Below are 14776 nucleotides of genomic sequence, written 5' to 3'. Positions count from 1 at the left end.
ACCAGATTGCCGTATTGGAAAGGGCCTGCAGCAAACTGCAACACCACATGATCGTTGCTTCGTTTGACGTTTGTAACACAGTTGTCATTGTCTTCAAGATTGTCAATGCCGCGTTGTCACGTTTTTTGCAACTGAAAGATTCGAGATGGTATTTTTAGATGGGATAGATATACAAGTGTCCTTCATTCATCTGTTGTGATTTTTGGACATTGATGGATGACATGCTCATGCACCCAGTCACAGTGTTGGTTGGTCCCGTAGGCTGATGGCATGGACCGGAAATTTGTTTCTCGTGCATTGGCCAGGGGCAAGAAAATGACTCGTGCGGGGGGCGAATCACGCATTCACGGGCTGATCGGATTTGAACACCATGCTGGTGACGGGCAATGATGGAAGTTTCTTAATGCTTTAGGTTGAGTTATAGGTTGCAGTCAGTTAGTGCCATTTAATATCATCTGTTTTAGTTCGTGCATGGCTAGTAATTACGCACGTAACGGTTTTCACAAACACCATATTATCCATTGTCACGCAGGTGACTGCGTAATCACCTGGTCTGCAATAACGTCAGCAAACGATTTTCCCTGAAGACCAACGATTGTTTCATGAATCGCAGTGTGAGGCATGTTCCAGTTCACCCGTACAACGGCCTGTTGTACTCCGCCATACTTCCACCGCTGCCCTCTTGTCCCCCCCCCCCCCCCCCCTCCTCCCGCTCTCCCCGTGCCCGGACCGGCGCAGCCCCGAGCCGGGTCGGTCCGTTGGCGCTGCGGCCACACGGCCAGTGGGAGGCGCCTCGTGATGACAGGGCGTGTATCAACATACCCACTCTCCTGGTGGGGTCGATGGCCTTGCATTGCAGTGGTGTGCCTCGCAGCTGCCTTGCGGTGGAGGCGCCAGTTTTGTTTTATTCGCTGTAACACGAGCTATTAAAAGAGTGGCTTGGCCTGCAGTGGTAAAATTGTCAAGTTCAACGCGACCGAGCCAAACCGGAGGGACCTCCCAAACGACATGATGAGTGGTGTAATGCCGCCCATAGTTTCTTTGAACCATTTGCCTGTTATGCCGAGAGTCGTACGCTGAGAGCGCTCCGAGCTGATATTTCAGTGAACTTTTGTGTGCACCAGTGTTACAGCGACCTGTTCGTCCTGGCAGCTGATTGGCACGGCCTGTGCTGGGCTGTAAAAAGGGCTCATTGGGCACGAACCGGCGAGTAGTGATCCTAATGTGTGTTCACGTTGTCCGGTATTGGTCGGTGAACCGCGCAGGCCGGGGTTTACATCCCACCGCTGAGCATGAGCAGGCGGTGCTCAGGCGCGGTCGCTCCTGGGACGACCTCTGCCCCTTCCGCTATCAGCTCGGGCTGTTTACATCTGATACTGCCGCCGCGCTGCCGGCCGCGCAGACCAGAGTGGAGGGAGGGGTAGGGGAAGGAGGAGACACAGGGCCGCCCTGGAACGCAGTGCGGCCCGCCAGCGTCGGGGTGGGCCGCGGTCGGCGTGCGCCCATGCCTGTCACCTCCGAGGGCCCTGTGCGGCAGCCATCACAGTCCGGCAGCCATCACAGTCCGCCGCTGCTCTGCTGCCTCCGCCGGCTTGTGCGTGGCGGCGTGACACCGAACGCTCGTTTTGCCCCAGGAATTCACTCGTGTTTAAGCTCACCCGCCGGTATGTTGGCGTGCTGATTTGACCTGTCCCACGCGCGGTGCTCCCTTCCGGATGGCGTCATTAAAACTACTGACGGCGTTGGTGCTCACGGAGGTCAGAAACTGTGACGCGGCTTATGACAATGGCACAAAAAAACATAGTACCGAGAAGATCCTGAAGTTTGTTTCTAGGGTGGTTTTTGGCCGACGTAGATTTGACTGTTTCTGAATCGCGTGAGACAGTTGGATGAATGTCGTCTCGACTCATGGCAGAGCTTCAGGTGGTAACCCTGGCTTGTGCTATAACCCTGGCGATGCTGCACGGCAAGCCTGATGTGCGGAGGGCCATGCTTGTGTGGAACCGCGACACGCGCGCGGCTCACTCGGCAGGACAGACTGTACCGCCCTGGGCCGAGAACCGACGCCGGAAGGAGACGCTTTGGGTGCCACGCGCCAGCATTGTATAAAGCACTGCCAGCCGCCATCCCACGACCGGCACAGCAGCGTTTCGCACTCGTGATGGGAGCGCAGCTGTTTTTGCGCTGACGCTGTTGGTAGCCGGTGAATGGGTGTCAGTGTTTTACGTGTTTCGTTTTTTATCTGCACGTTCTCATCCCCCGTACTTTTGAGATGGGACTGTAATAGGCACGCTCCGTTGTTGATGGCCGTATGGAAGTAATGCACACATGCATGCATGCATGCATACAAGCCTGTCGTTCGTCGGGGAACGCTGGCGTTTTGCTACGGAATGTTTATGCGTCCCGGGGAACGTTTATTCGTCGCTGGAAAACGCTTCCAAAGAAATACCTCGCTTTTACCCGGGGAGATGCGTCTCTGAGTCGGGTAACTTTTTTGCCTCGTCGTGCCTTTTTTGTTTCCTCCAATAAGCTTCGTATCAGGTCATTACCCAAATGGTTCGACCCTTTGGTATGACCTTCAGATCTGTTTGGACACAATTCCCGTCGTATAAACAGGTTCTGGAGACCGATCTGGTCGATGTCTGAGACTGTCTGGTGAGATGCACTGATATTGTGACGCACTGTATCTCTGACGATTCATGACTTCTGGTCTTTGTGTCGTCCGTGTGACCTGCGCGGGCCACGGTACCTCACTCTTTGCGTTTCTCTCTCCCTCTCCGTCACCCCGATGTTCTACATCACCCTGATGTCCCTGTTTGGTCTCTCCCAGACGCTCGGTGGGTATCCGGCGTGTCACAGACAGAGTAACAACACAGCCTGTCTTGTCCTCCCCACGTTCTTCCTCTCCGAGGCCCGCCTTATCCGCCCGTGTGAATCGGCGCCGCCACCGCCGCCGCCGCCACCGCCGCCGCCGCCCCCGCGAGCACCTAAGCGCACCGTTGCCGGGACTGGCAGCGGGACCGACCGATAGGCCGGCTGCCTCTGTGACCTCGCTCGCCTGCCCGACCGGCTGCTGCAGGGCGCCGCGGCCGGAGCGGGCCGGGCGACCCATGCCGCTGCGCAGCGGTGCGCGCTGCCCCTCGGGACAGCTGCGGCCACGCTCCGTTACGTCGCCTCCGTGAGGGTTGCGTGACGCTCCATCAGCCCAGAGGCCTGCGTCGTCGGCTAACGCCACCAGCGGTGGGCGAGAACGTGGCGCGCGCTGGAGGTGCGGCTTCGGGCGGTGCGCGCCCACCGCCGCGGCGGCCTCGTGTGCGCCCTGGCCGCGTTCGTCGCGCGGTCGGTTTGTTTTGCTATCGATCTGACGGCGTCGGCGGCGGTGTGCCGGCGCGGCGGCCAGGTAGTGGCGCGCCGCGCAGGCATTGATCGCCGCGCGGCGTCAGCTGATCGGTGTGCGGCCGTGACGTCGCCTGCTGCCCTCTGCCGGCCGGTTGGCGGACGGCCTAACCTGGCGCCGCGGCCGGCGAGCGGCAGGCAGTCGGGCGCAGCGCCGCGCCGCGGGAGCAGTGCGGCCGTCCCGGGTGCAAGTGCGAGCAGCGGAGCGGACGCCGCGAGTGCAGGCGGTCCGTCCGCCGCGTGAGTGAGAGCGTCGCGCGGAGTGCGACGCCAGCCGAGCCGGACGTGCTCTGGGGCGTGCGCGTGCGCGCGGACCGCGACGCCGCCGCCGGGGATGGATTTGTTAGCGCGCGCGGCCGAGACCCGCTAACGCCGCACGCATGTTCTTCAGCGAGCTCTTCTTCAAGAGGTGGGTGGCGCGAGGCCGGGCGCGGCGCGGTCAACGGCCGCCGGCCGCGAGCGCCGCGCCGATCAGCTGGGGCAGGTGGCGGCGCGGCTGCGCTCTTTGTTGGCCGGCCGTGGGAGAGCGCTGTTACGTGGGAGACGCCGCCGACGCCGGCTGGGGACGGGGACGGGGTCGGGCTGGTCCACACGAGCCGCGTGGCCGGTCGGCCCACGCCGCTGCCCCGCCGCGGTCCCCTCCGTCCGCGGCCCCCTCCCCCGCGCGGACGCCGCTGTCAGCGCCGCTCGTAGATCACGGCCGGTAGCCCTGACGGGCCACCGCACGGCTGCGGGTGAACGGCTCGTGACGCTCGAGATTGCATCGGACGATGAATGCACGGCAAGTGGCCTTTACACCGAAGAGGGTGCAGTGGCGTGCATGGCTGCACCGCGTCCGCGGCCATGAACCGGGAGAGTCAGCGCCGGGCCTGACTGACTGTGCACCGTGCCGGCACGGCTGGAAGAGACCAGAGGAAAACCGGCACCGTTCTGTCACGTCAGGGCGTCTCGGCCGCTCGCTCCGCAACAGTCGCTGTCGGCGTGTGGCGAGCCAGACGCCGCCGCGGTGGCGCGTCCCCTCGGCCGGCCCCCTCGACGGGTCGGCCCCCGCCGACTCCCCCGGCTCCCCCGGCTCCCCCGCGGCGCCGAATCCATCAGCGGCGACGGGCCGCGGCCGACGCGCGTTGAGCCCGGACCCGCTGTCTGCTGGCCGGTCCTGACTGGGCCAGCGGCGCCGTGACTGGCGTCGCGCCACAATGGCGTGATGGTCGTCGAACCCGCCAACAAAGGTGTGCCCGCCACGGTGGGCCGCCGGCGCCGCGGCCGGGCGGCCAGCGCATGCTGCCCGCTGCCGTCGCGCCCCTCGCCCCTGGGGACGCGCCGGCCGAGTAGTGCGCAGCAGCACTCTCCGTTCACCGCTGCAGCCGGAGAACGGTTGGGGGCGCCGGTGCCGGCGTGCCGTCTGCGCGTGCGGGTGTTATCAGCCCGGTCCCGGTCGCGGAGCCGGTGTTTGTTTGTGCGCGGCGGTCTCGGTGCGACGCTGCTGCCGCCGGCGTCGGCCGTTCGGGATGCGGCGGGCGCTCCGCGCGCCGACGCTCGCTCGACTCCAGCGCCGGGCTGTTGTCAGCGCTCGACCCGGCCGGCCGGGCGGGCGGGCGACCGCCGCAAGTGGCCGTTTTTGTGGCGGCTGCAGCTCGCCGTCGGCCGCCGGCGGCGACACGGCTGTGCGTCGCCGCGCCCGATCCGTCGTCGACAGATCAATGGCCGCCACTCGAAGACGGCCCGGCCGCCAGGTCGGGGCCGCGGTCGCGGCGGACCGCGGCCGGTGCCCGCCTCGCGCGCCGCGCTCAAAAACACGTCCGAGTCAGCTGCGCGGCCTTGGAGCGGCGAGCCGCTGCGGCCAGACCCGCGGCGGCCAGCGCTCTCTGGCTCGCCTCCACCTGGCCGGTCGTGGTCGCACGTGTTTGCAGCACGTGACACCGGGCGCGCTCGTACTCGGCGGCCGCTGCCAAGCGCGTCGACGCGGCGCGATGCAAAGGCAGCGCGGCGTGGCACTGCTCGCTCACGGGCATGTGTCGTTTCCGTGCGAAGGGACGCCCTGTGGGTGCTGCGCGGCGCGGCCCGGCTGGTGTGGTGTCTGGCGTGCTGCGACGTTAGCGTCGTGGCCGGCCCCAGACCCGGCACTCCCACGTACCGCGGACGTGGTTGTCGGCGGCGTGGCTGCAGACTCCGCTGCCGCCGCCTCGCCGCCCTGCTGCCCCGCCGCGCCCTCGGCCCCCGTCGCCGCGTGGGGGAGTTTGGTCAGTTTTGAACACTTACAGCGCTTACAACACGTTGTCATGAACACGCGACATACTGTGACGTCTATGTCAGAGAGCTAAATTATCCAAGTGTCCCAAAAGTAGGTGCGCCGATGGCGTGGCCTTCCACTGAAGAGCCGAGGTCCGGAAGAGCCAAGCTGCTTATGGAGGGTAAAGGTCGACGGCGCCTGCTCTACGCTCGATGTCCCGATATCAGTGCCGGCTACGCAACCAGGAGGCCGATCTCCAGACGGGGCGAGCCCGCTCGGCCTGTTTAGGAGGGAGCGGCGCCGTGCTGATGGAAGCGTGCACGAACCGGCCGGCCCCGATCCCAGCTCTGGCCCAGCCGGGCGCGGCGCGGCGCGGGGTGGCCGCTCGCCCGTCGAGAGTGCTCTGACGGACGTGCCGGCCGGCCCCGGCCCAGGCTCTGGCCTGGCCTGACCCGGCCTAGCGCGGCGCGGGGCGGCCGCTTGCCCGTCGAGTGTGCTCTGACGGACGCGCGCTAGAAGATCGGGTCGCATTGCGGCGCTGAGACCGTAGTCACTTCATGGAACCATTGAGTCGCACTGTTTGCGGCTGTCTGGATTAGCTCGGTGTGTGTTTGTACCTAGTCGCTTCGTCTTAGTTTGGTTAAGTTTGGTGCCGCCTGTCTGGCGCTCGCCGCGAGGGAACGGCGATGAGTTGCCCGCTAAAAGAGCCGGGGGGCCTCTTGTGGTCGCCTTCATTTGCCTGCGGGAGGAGCTCAGTCTTCTTGAGTGGTTGCTGGGAGGGGATGGCTTGAGTGGCCCGCGGCAGGAGCCGAGGCCTCTTCTCTAGTGGTCGTCGCGCGTTGGCGCGAGTCACACAACCCGCTTCGGAACTGTGCGGCGATGGATTAGCCGCATCGTGGCGTGACATAGCCGCTGTTTCAGTGATGGTCGACATCACATGTTCGTGCCGGGTTGAGCGAGTGAAATGCATAATGCATGGGCGTATCATCACGCTGCCGTTGCGTCGGGAGAGCTGTAGCCGTTTCACGGGGCCTGTGAGTGTCGCTGCGGGCGACGGTCCGGACCATCCCAGTGTGTGTATTTTGCTGCTTAGTCCGACGCTGTGCTAAGTGCCGCGGTATGTCATGTCGCTGCGACAGCCGCGGTGACGTCAGCGAAGGTCCGCCTGCCGCGGTGTTCTGTGGGCAGGAGACGTTGGAACCAGCTGCACTCGTTGCATTGACCTAACGCGGAGTTAAATCCAACGCTGAAGACGTGGTGGCCGGCCCGCGAAGGCTGGCCGTAGCCACTGCAACCCTGGAGGACTCGGTCAGCTCGTTCGCACGAGCTCGTTAGGATGATCCGGCTCCGCCAAAGTCCACGTTTGGCACGTACTCGATCCTGTTCTCTCGTTTGTTGCCGGCTTCTCGGAAGGGCACGCCCCGCAACAGTTGATATCGAGACGTTCGTACGTAAGTTATTAGTGCATTTACGAGGAGCGTTGCGCATATGGATGAGACAGTACTGTTGGCGTTATTCGTCGTAGAATAACCAGGAGAAGAGAGATAAATGTTTTGCTACTTCAGCTGCATGCCTTTATCGAAACGATTACTAGTATTAAATTCATATTTACCTGCCGAACCGATCCCACTCGATTTTTCTCTTGGCTGTTCTGCGAGGAATTAAGCTAACAGCACCGTCCTATCGGGACGCTCTTTATAAATTGAGGAAGTTCTAGTTTTATTAGATCACAAATCAAGCTCCTTTTTCGTTCCATCCATCATCACATGGTCCGTTGACTACCTTTGCGTGACTCAAATCCGACCAGTCTGGCCTGAGAGCCATCAGTATGCCGGGCCGCTTTGATCCACAGGCTGGCCCCCGTGCGGACGTCAATGCAGCCAATGTGCCAAGAATGCTGGCGCCGGCGTCCACGCGGCTATTTAAATCGCGTGATCGCTGCCGCGTCCGTCCGCCGCCCGCCTGTTTTCGCCCCGTGTTTTCGCGTCCGGCCGGGCCGGCGGCGGATCCGGCGGCGGCGGCGCGGATGGGGCAGCGGCCGCGCGGATGGGGCAGCGGCGGCGCGGTCCGGCCGCGTTGTCGCCGGTAACCGCCCGCGTCCGGCGCCAGATTGGGCCTAACGAGGCCCCGCGGCGCGCCGCCGCGCCGCTAACTACCGGTGCCGATCGGCGCGGCGCGCCCTGGCCTGAACGTGCTTGGAACGAGACCCGTACTCCGGCCTAGGCCCAGGCTCAGACCCAGACGCAGACCCGGACTCAAACTCAGAGTGAGACAGGCCCAAACTCAGATTGAAACTCGGGCTCAGACTGAGGCGAAGACCGAGGCGGACGGGACGGCACCTCTCGGCTGCCTGCAATGCTCGGCGTATTGATCTACTGAGTGCGCGGCCGCAGGGAGGCGGAGGCGGCACGCGTTCGGCCGCGTGCCACCAAGACGAGCGGAGGCGGGCGGCGACGGCGCCCGGTGCCGCTACACCGCTCGCGGGATCGGGGTCACGCCCGGTCGTCGAACGGCTGCCGAGCGCGGCGCGGGCACGAGTGCGGCGCGGCGCGGCGCGGCGCGGCGCTGGCCGGCAGCTGGCGCTGCTGCGCACCTGGCCGGGCCGCCGCCAGCTGGCCGGCCGCCGCGCCGACACCGCGCCGCGTCGGGCCGCCGCTCGGTCTTTGTGCCGGCCGGCCGGGTATTTATTGATCCGAGTATCCGTCTGCGCGCCGCTCGTCACATCCTGGAACTGGCAAATTGAACTGGGAAAAGGCAGTAGCTGTCGGCCTGCCCAAGGCGGCATGCAGTCGGCGCGGTGGCGCGCCTCGCCGGCGTCCTCGCTGCGGCGCCCGGTCCGTCCAGCCGCGATCAGCTGATCAGCGAGGTGCTGGCTCAAGGTCGCGGGCACCTGCGCCGCCGACGGTGGCGGCGGAGGAGCCGCGCGCCGCGTCGCGGACTGGACCGCCTGTGACTGTGCCCTCCACCGCCCGCGGCACGTGGCGCATGCCCCCGGCAGGTGGGGTGGTAACTGTCGCCATCGCTTCCGGCCCTGGGCGAGGCGGCGGCGGCGCCCGGCCGCCTTTGTCCCGACGTGGTCATCGCTGGTTCCGCCGGGGCGTCTCGTTCTCCGCCTCTCTCTCTCTCTCGGCCTCTCTCCCTCCTCCGCTCTCCCCTCTCCGAGCCGGACGACTGTTTGGTGCCGTGGCGTGGCGGCCCACCGGTCGGTCATAAATCGCGGCCAGCGCGGCCGCGGCGGCCCGGCCCCGAAATAGCCGGCCGGCGGCGGTCGTGTTGTTTTGACGGTGTCCTGTTTTTCATGGGTCAGACGGGGCGCTATCGGCGTCGGCTCGCACCCTCTCCCATCCCAGCAGGCGCTCGCCCCTCGCCAATGACCGGGTAGGGTGTTTGCCTCTTCTTGGGTTTGGTACTGCGTGTCGGTGTGGTCGGCGGACCTGTTGACGCGTCTGTCGAATGGGTTTGAACATATCTTGATAGCGAACGGACCCAGAACATGGCGCCTTCCATGCCGCCGACGAAAGACATTCTGTGGCTGTATGTGGTGGGGGTTTGATAGTTTGTCTAGCGTTGGCAAGCGTCATTAGTCTGCTTTGCACGTACGATTGCTGGTGAAAAACTAGAAATTTCCTTGTTCTGGGCACATTGTTAATCTCCCAGGAGATTTTCCTGGGCGTTTGCTGCAGTTGCAGGCCCGCTCCTTTTGTCACATTCTTGGGTTTGTTTGTACAAATCGGTGGGAACATGGAACCAATTGTACGAATCCGTGGGAACGAGAAGCGGTCTCATTTGTCTACTGTTATGCCGTAAGAATTAAATTCGCTTTGTCATGTCACGCTCCGTTGAAACCTTTTATATCCATATTTCTCCCATATGTCCTGTATTGAGACTGATATGTCCTGCATGTCCCATCCTATATTTTATCACCCTTTATCGAACCAGGCGGACGTTGAGTTCCCCGCCTGAACTCCGCACTGTCCTGCCTCGCCTGCGCTCCAGCGGTTGCTGCAGCGACTGCACCGGACCGTTTTCCGCGCCGCGTTGACGTTGAGTCAGCGATCCTAAGCTTGCGTCACGCGCTGCGTCCTGCCGACCGAGTGCCACCGGTCGGCACCGCACCCGTCTCAGAAAATGTCGCCGGTAGTGCCACCCTGTCGACGTGTCCAGCACGAGCGGTGCGGCGGCGCCCCGCCCGTCCGCCCGTCCGTCCGTCGCTATCGCCACATCGCTGGAGCTACCTGCCAGTCGGCACGTGGCCGTCGACAGCTGACGGCCGCGGCCGGACCGGTGCGACTGGTGCCGAGAGGTCGGCCCGGCGGAACTCGCCCAGCTGGGCTCCCGGCGGCGGTCCGTGGGAAGCGCGGGCCGGCTCGGCCCCCGGCCGCGGCGCCGCGTCTCTGGCCGGTTGGCTGGGGAGAAATTAACCGGGGAGGCGCGGAGAAAATGTCGTTCGCGGCACGCTCCGCCGCTCTGCGTGCCGTAACGCGGCGCGGACGGCAGGTCTTGCGTGAGAGAAACGCTGGCCGGCTTTCGTCCGCCGCGATCCGGCCGCGCCGCCGCAGTGCCTCACTGGTGTACACTGTACACGGCTACAGTCTGTTTAACTCAACAGCTATGGAGATGGCGATAACGTGTCGGCGCGCCCACGTGCTGGGAAAGCCCTAGTCCTCCCGTTAGCAGAAATAGCAGGCATGACGTGCAGTTCTCGTGACTCGCGGTGCATGCACGGAAATTGCTGTGAACTTTCGTGGCTCCATGTAAGTCGCTTGATGTCGCTGCTGAAGGCTGCTCGATAGTGTCTTCTGGACAGGAACTTCGTTATCGCTGCTCAGCTTCGCCGCCGGCACTCTGCACGACCGGAGCACATTGGAGCAAGCGCAGAGCCAACTACGCAGGAGTGCCGGGTCCTCAATATAATCCACTCCTGGGATAGCGCCACGGCAGTCGCGCAGCGCTGAGAATAGCCGACCCAATCTAACGCTTAACGACGCTTGCCATTTGCCGGTGCATGGTCGACCTCGGGTGAGCCGCGCACCAATCACCGGCGTTCCGCACGAGCTGCGCCGGGATCTGCGCTTCGCACGCGGCGGGTAGGGTTGAGGGAGCGTCAGCGGCCGGCGAACCCGCCGCCCTGCCGTGAGAGCGTCGGCAGGGCCGCGCCGGGAGCGGCGCGCCAGGCCGCTGGCAGCGGCCGGCGCGGTGCGCGCGCGCGCGCGCGGTCAGCGGCCGCGTCGGGTGTCGCCGGCCGGCACAAACAGCGCGCCCGCCGCCGGGCCCGCCACAACAGCGGGCGCGCCGCGGTCGTTGACGGCGGTGGACCCGTGAACCGCTGGCGGTCGGCCGGCGGCGAGCGGCACCCGGACGAATGGTAGCCCGCCGTCCGCCCGGCAACGGGGCGCCTGGCCCTGACGCTGCAGTAGCGGCCGGGCACTGGACAGACACTGCCCGGCGGCCCGGGGCCGGAGGTGCGCTGGGCCGCGGAGGACGCTACGACCGCTGCGTGTGATCTCATTTGATGGTCACAGGCAGATAGAGCGCACGTGCGGCTTCAGATGTGTGCCATCCCCTTTGCGTGTGCTCGTCTGCGGGGAGAGGGTTCTCGGGTGCCGCGTCGTATGTCTCCTCCCGCCATCCCTCGCTGTGTTGTCCCGCGACCTCTAAGTGTCCAGCTACGTGGCCAGTTTGTCGTGACCTGTCACTGTTGTCCGCGCTGACCCCGTCTGCCGGTGTTCGCAGCGGTCGGCGTGGCTCGCGGGCCGGCGGGAAGGTGGCGCTGGGCGGCAGCATGTCGTCGGAGGGTGCGCCGGCCGAGGAGGCGGCCGGTGGCAGCGGCGCCGGCGCCGCGGCCGCCGCCGGCCCGGCTGGCCCTGCCGGCGGCGCCGCTGCCGAGCGCGCCGGCGCGGCCGCCGCCGGGTTCGCCGGCGCCGCGGCGCTGCTAGGAGGCGGCGCGGCTGGCGCCGCCGCCGCAGAGGAGGACGGCGACATGGGCCGGCTGCAGGCGCTGCTTGAGGCGCGCGGCATCCCGCCCCACCTGCTGGGCGCGCTGGGGCCTCGGATGCAGCAGATGCTACACAGGAGCATGGGCAGCAGTACGTAACAGACGGGTGGTGAAGCCGATGTGGTGGTGTGGTGGTGTCTTGGTGCGGGCCCCTGCGAGATTGTACTGAGCCGCGACCTCCCGTCCAATGAGGCCGTGTAAACTCGCCGCGCCCTGTGCTTGGAGTTCCTCTGTAGCTGCATACACAAGAGAGCAAATTGACCTTGCTGACAGCGGCCCTGTGCAAGTTGTGTTTCGCAATGACCGACTCGTTTACCCCGTGCAACTGCGATATCAGTCACCTGAACGGCCGAGGCGATCCGCCCAGCACCGACCGTGAAACTATGGTACTGGCTCTGCCGCGGTCCCTGTGCGCCCTCAACTGCGCAGCGTCCGCCGCCGCCCGTCCCTGACGTCCGCCCACGCGCGCGCGCACGCGGCAGGTTCAAAGATCCAGCAGTTGGTGCAGGGCCTGCAGGCCACCGGGGACGAGACCCAGCAGCTGCAGGCCGTCATCGAGATGGGCCAGCTGCTGGTCATGGGCAACGAGGAGACGCTGGCTGGGTTTCCCATCAAGCAGGTGGTGCCGCCGCTCATCGCACTGCTCCAGATGGAGCACAACTTCGACATTGTGAGTGGTCCCCGCTCTGTCCGCTGCGCTGTGTCGGCCGTGGCGCGCTGTGCTGCTTTTGCTGCTGTTCGTAGTGTGCTCTGGTGTTCGCAGGGTGCTCTGCGGCGCTTTGGCATTCTTCGGATGTTTTGCCTCAACGCCGTGCCGCGTGTCGCTGTCCCGCTCTCTCTTTGGCGTGGTGCCTTGCGCTGTGCCATACTGCGCCGCGCTGTGCTGTTTCCTTTGTGCTGCGCCGTCTGCAGTATGCTGTGGTGCACCGCACTTCCCAAAGTGTGCGGCGCTGCGCTGTACCGCCTCGCGCCGCCTCGCGCCGCCGCTCAGCTGACCCGGCTGACGGCCGGCGTGGGAGCGGGCGCGCCGCCGCCGGCCGGCCGTGAGGGCCACGGCTGCCGGGGTCAGAGGTCGTGTCAGCCGCCGCCCCGGTGACGGGGGCCGCGCTGGACCGGTCCGGACCGGCACAGCCCGACGGTACCTGCAGCCGGCCGAGCGGAGTGCGGCCCGGGGAGCGCTTGCTCACTGCCCGATGGCCGCTCCGAGATGAATGTTGTCTGTAGGAGGCACGTCACGGCGTGGGGCCGGTACGGGGGCCTTGGGCACTGGGCGAGCGCAGATCTGCGGGAGGTCTTGTAGAGCTCGCGTCGAGCGCTGACATGCTGTTCTGTGTCGTAGACGCAGCAGTCACTCAGTGATGGCACCCGCTGCCGAGTGCCGCTGATCTGACCCGACCCGACCTGAGCTGACCCAGCCCGTGTGGCTCGTCCGCCAGATGAACCACGCGTGCCGGGCGCTCACCTACCTGATGGAGGCGCTGCCGCGCAGCACGGCCGTGGTGGTGGAGGCAGTGCCGGTGCTGCTCCAGAAACTGCAGGTCATCCAGTGCATGGACGTGGCCGAGCAGGGTCTCACGGCGCTTGAGCTCATCAGCCGCCGCCACAGCAAGAACCTGCTACAAGTGGTGAGAGAGGCGCCGTCGGAGGCTGAGGGGTCAGATGGGGTATCGTGGGAGGCTGAGGGGTCAGCTAGGGTATCATGTGAGGCTGAGGGGTCAGCTGGGGCATCATGGGAGGCTGAGGGGTCAGCTGGGATATCATGGGGGGGGGGGCTGAGGGGTCAGCTGGGGTATCATGGGAGGCTGAGGGGTCAGCTGGGGTATCGTGGGAGGCTGAGGGGTCAGATGGGGTGTCGTGGGAGGCTGAGGGGTCAGCTGGGATATCATGTGAGGCTGAGGGGTCAGCTGGGGTATCGTGGGAGGCTGAGGGGTCAGCTGAGGTATCGTGGAAGTCTGAGGGGTTCGCTGGTGTATCCTGGGAGGCTGGGAGGTCGGCTAAGAGTCCGGTGGGACCCGTCCTGTACACCTGGTGCCGGTGCCGCTGGGATGGCGGTGGGCTGGTTGAATGTGGCAGACCCGCGACGTGGTTAAGGTATTTCGATGCCCTTGTTTCCTATTTAGCTCAGATGTCAGTAGGCGCATAGCATAGATTGGGACACTGACTATTTTGGTCACGCAGACCATCATATCTTCTCTCTCCGCGTCACCCCGTGGCCGCTGATGCCGTGTGGGCCGTGGTTGCCCCCCCCCCCCCCCCCTCCTCAACACACACACAGTAATCTGTTGACGAGGCGACAACTAAAGCTGCAAAGCGACACAAACTGGCGGGATTGTCATCACGGTGACTATGCGGACGCGTCCCGTCTCGGAGGCGGTCGCCTTGTGTGCCGGTGCAGACGTCACGAGGGCGCCGTGCCCAGCCGTCGCCTGACGTCGAATCTGCGCCCCCGCCTGGCGGTCCATTACGTGTGCTGATGGGGTGTCTGCCAGGGTGTGACGGAGGCCACAGAGCTGCCGTCCGCCACAGAGTCCAAGGGCCGCCCGCGCGGCTCTTGGACTGCCGGGCACGAACCGCACCACTCTGCCATGAGAGGGCCAGACACATTTTGGTCGTGTCGGCTGCTTGATAGTGAATAACCATGAAGGTTTGGTAACGACCGTGACGCGTATCATTGCTTGCTTTTTTCATTTGAAGAGTTCTGTCTGCCGAAAATCACGGGCTTTCGCGTCGCACGTCCTTTTTGTCAGCCGTTTGCCTTTTACGCTGCAGCATTTGGGCAATGCTCTATTCAACAATGGGACCTATGAGACCGACACGCGATAGTTGCATCAGCTTCGAGACGCAGTATTTATGGATAAGCCACTAGCCAGTACAGTGCAGTTTACCGAGACACTGTGACACATATACCAGTTGTCCGTTGTTTCGTTCAGTTATTGCGGTGCTCAAGTGCTCGGCTGCTCAGTGTTGAAAGCTCCTTTTGAGATCACTATTTCCTCTCTGTTTCTGAAAGCACAGACTGGCGAGATCTTTTGTTCGACCCAATTCCTGCAACCTGTCGATTGTGTCCTTATCAGTGAATCGTGTTCAGCACCCAAACAAACGCTTTCATTTCCAATGGACCGTGCAGTTCCCTGCTCCGTTTCCTCCAAGTCACG

General features: G+C 64.5%; 1 protein-coding gene across 1 annotated transcript in view; it reads left to right on the top strand.

Moving 5' to 3' along the window:
- Positions 1-14776, top strand: part of LOC119097238 (E3 ubiquitin-protein ligase TRIP12-like) — an 82038-nt gene that overhangs the window by 36269 nt on the left and 30993 nt on the right. The window contains 4 exon segments of the mRNA XM_037220290.1: positions 11360-11413; positions 11573-11712; positions 12104-12291; positions 13058-13246. Coding sequence (XP_037076185.1) covers positions 11360-11413; positions 11573-11712; positions 12104-12291; positions 13058-13246 — 571 coding nt within the window.

The sequence above is a fragment of the Pollicipes pollicipes genome, unplaced genomic scaffold (genome assembly GCF_011947565.3).
Source record: "Pollicipes pollicipes isolate AB1234 unplaced genomic scaffold, Ppol_2.1 Scaffold_4295;HRSCAF=5057_pilon_pilon_pilon, whole genome shotgun sequence".
In the NCBI taxonomy this organism is placed as follows: Eukaryota; Metazoa; Arthropoda; class Thecostraca; order Pollicipedomorpha; family Pollicipedidae; genus Pollicipes; species Pollicipes pollicipes.
Note: the sequence above shows the minus strand (reverse complement) of the source record. Positions and strands in the feature narration are given on the sequence as shown.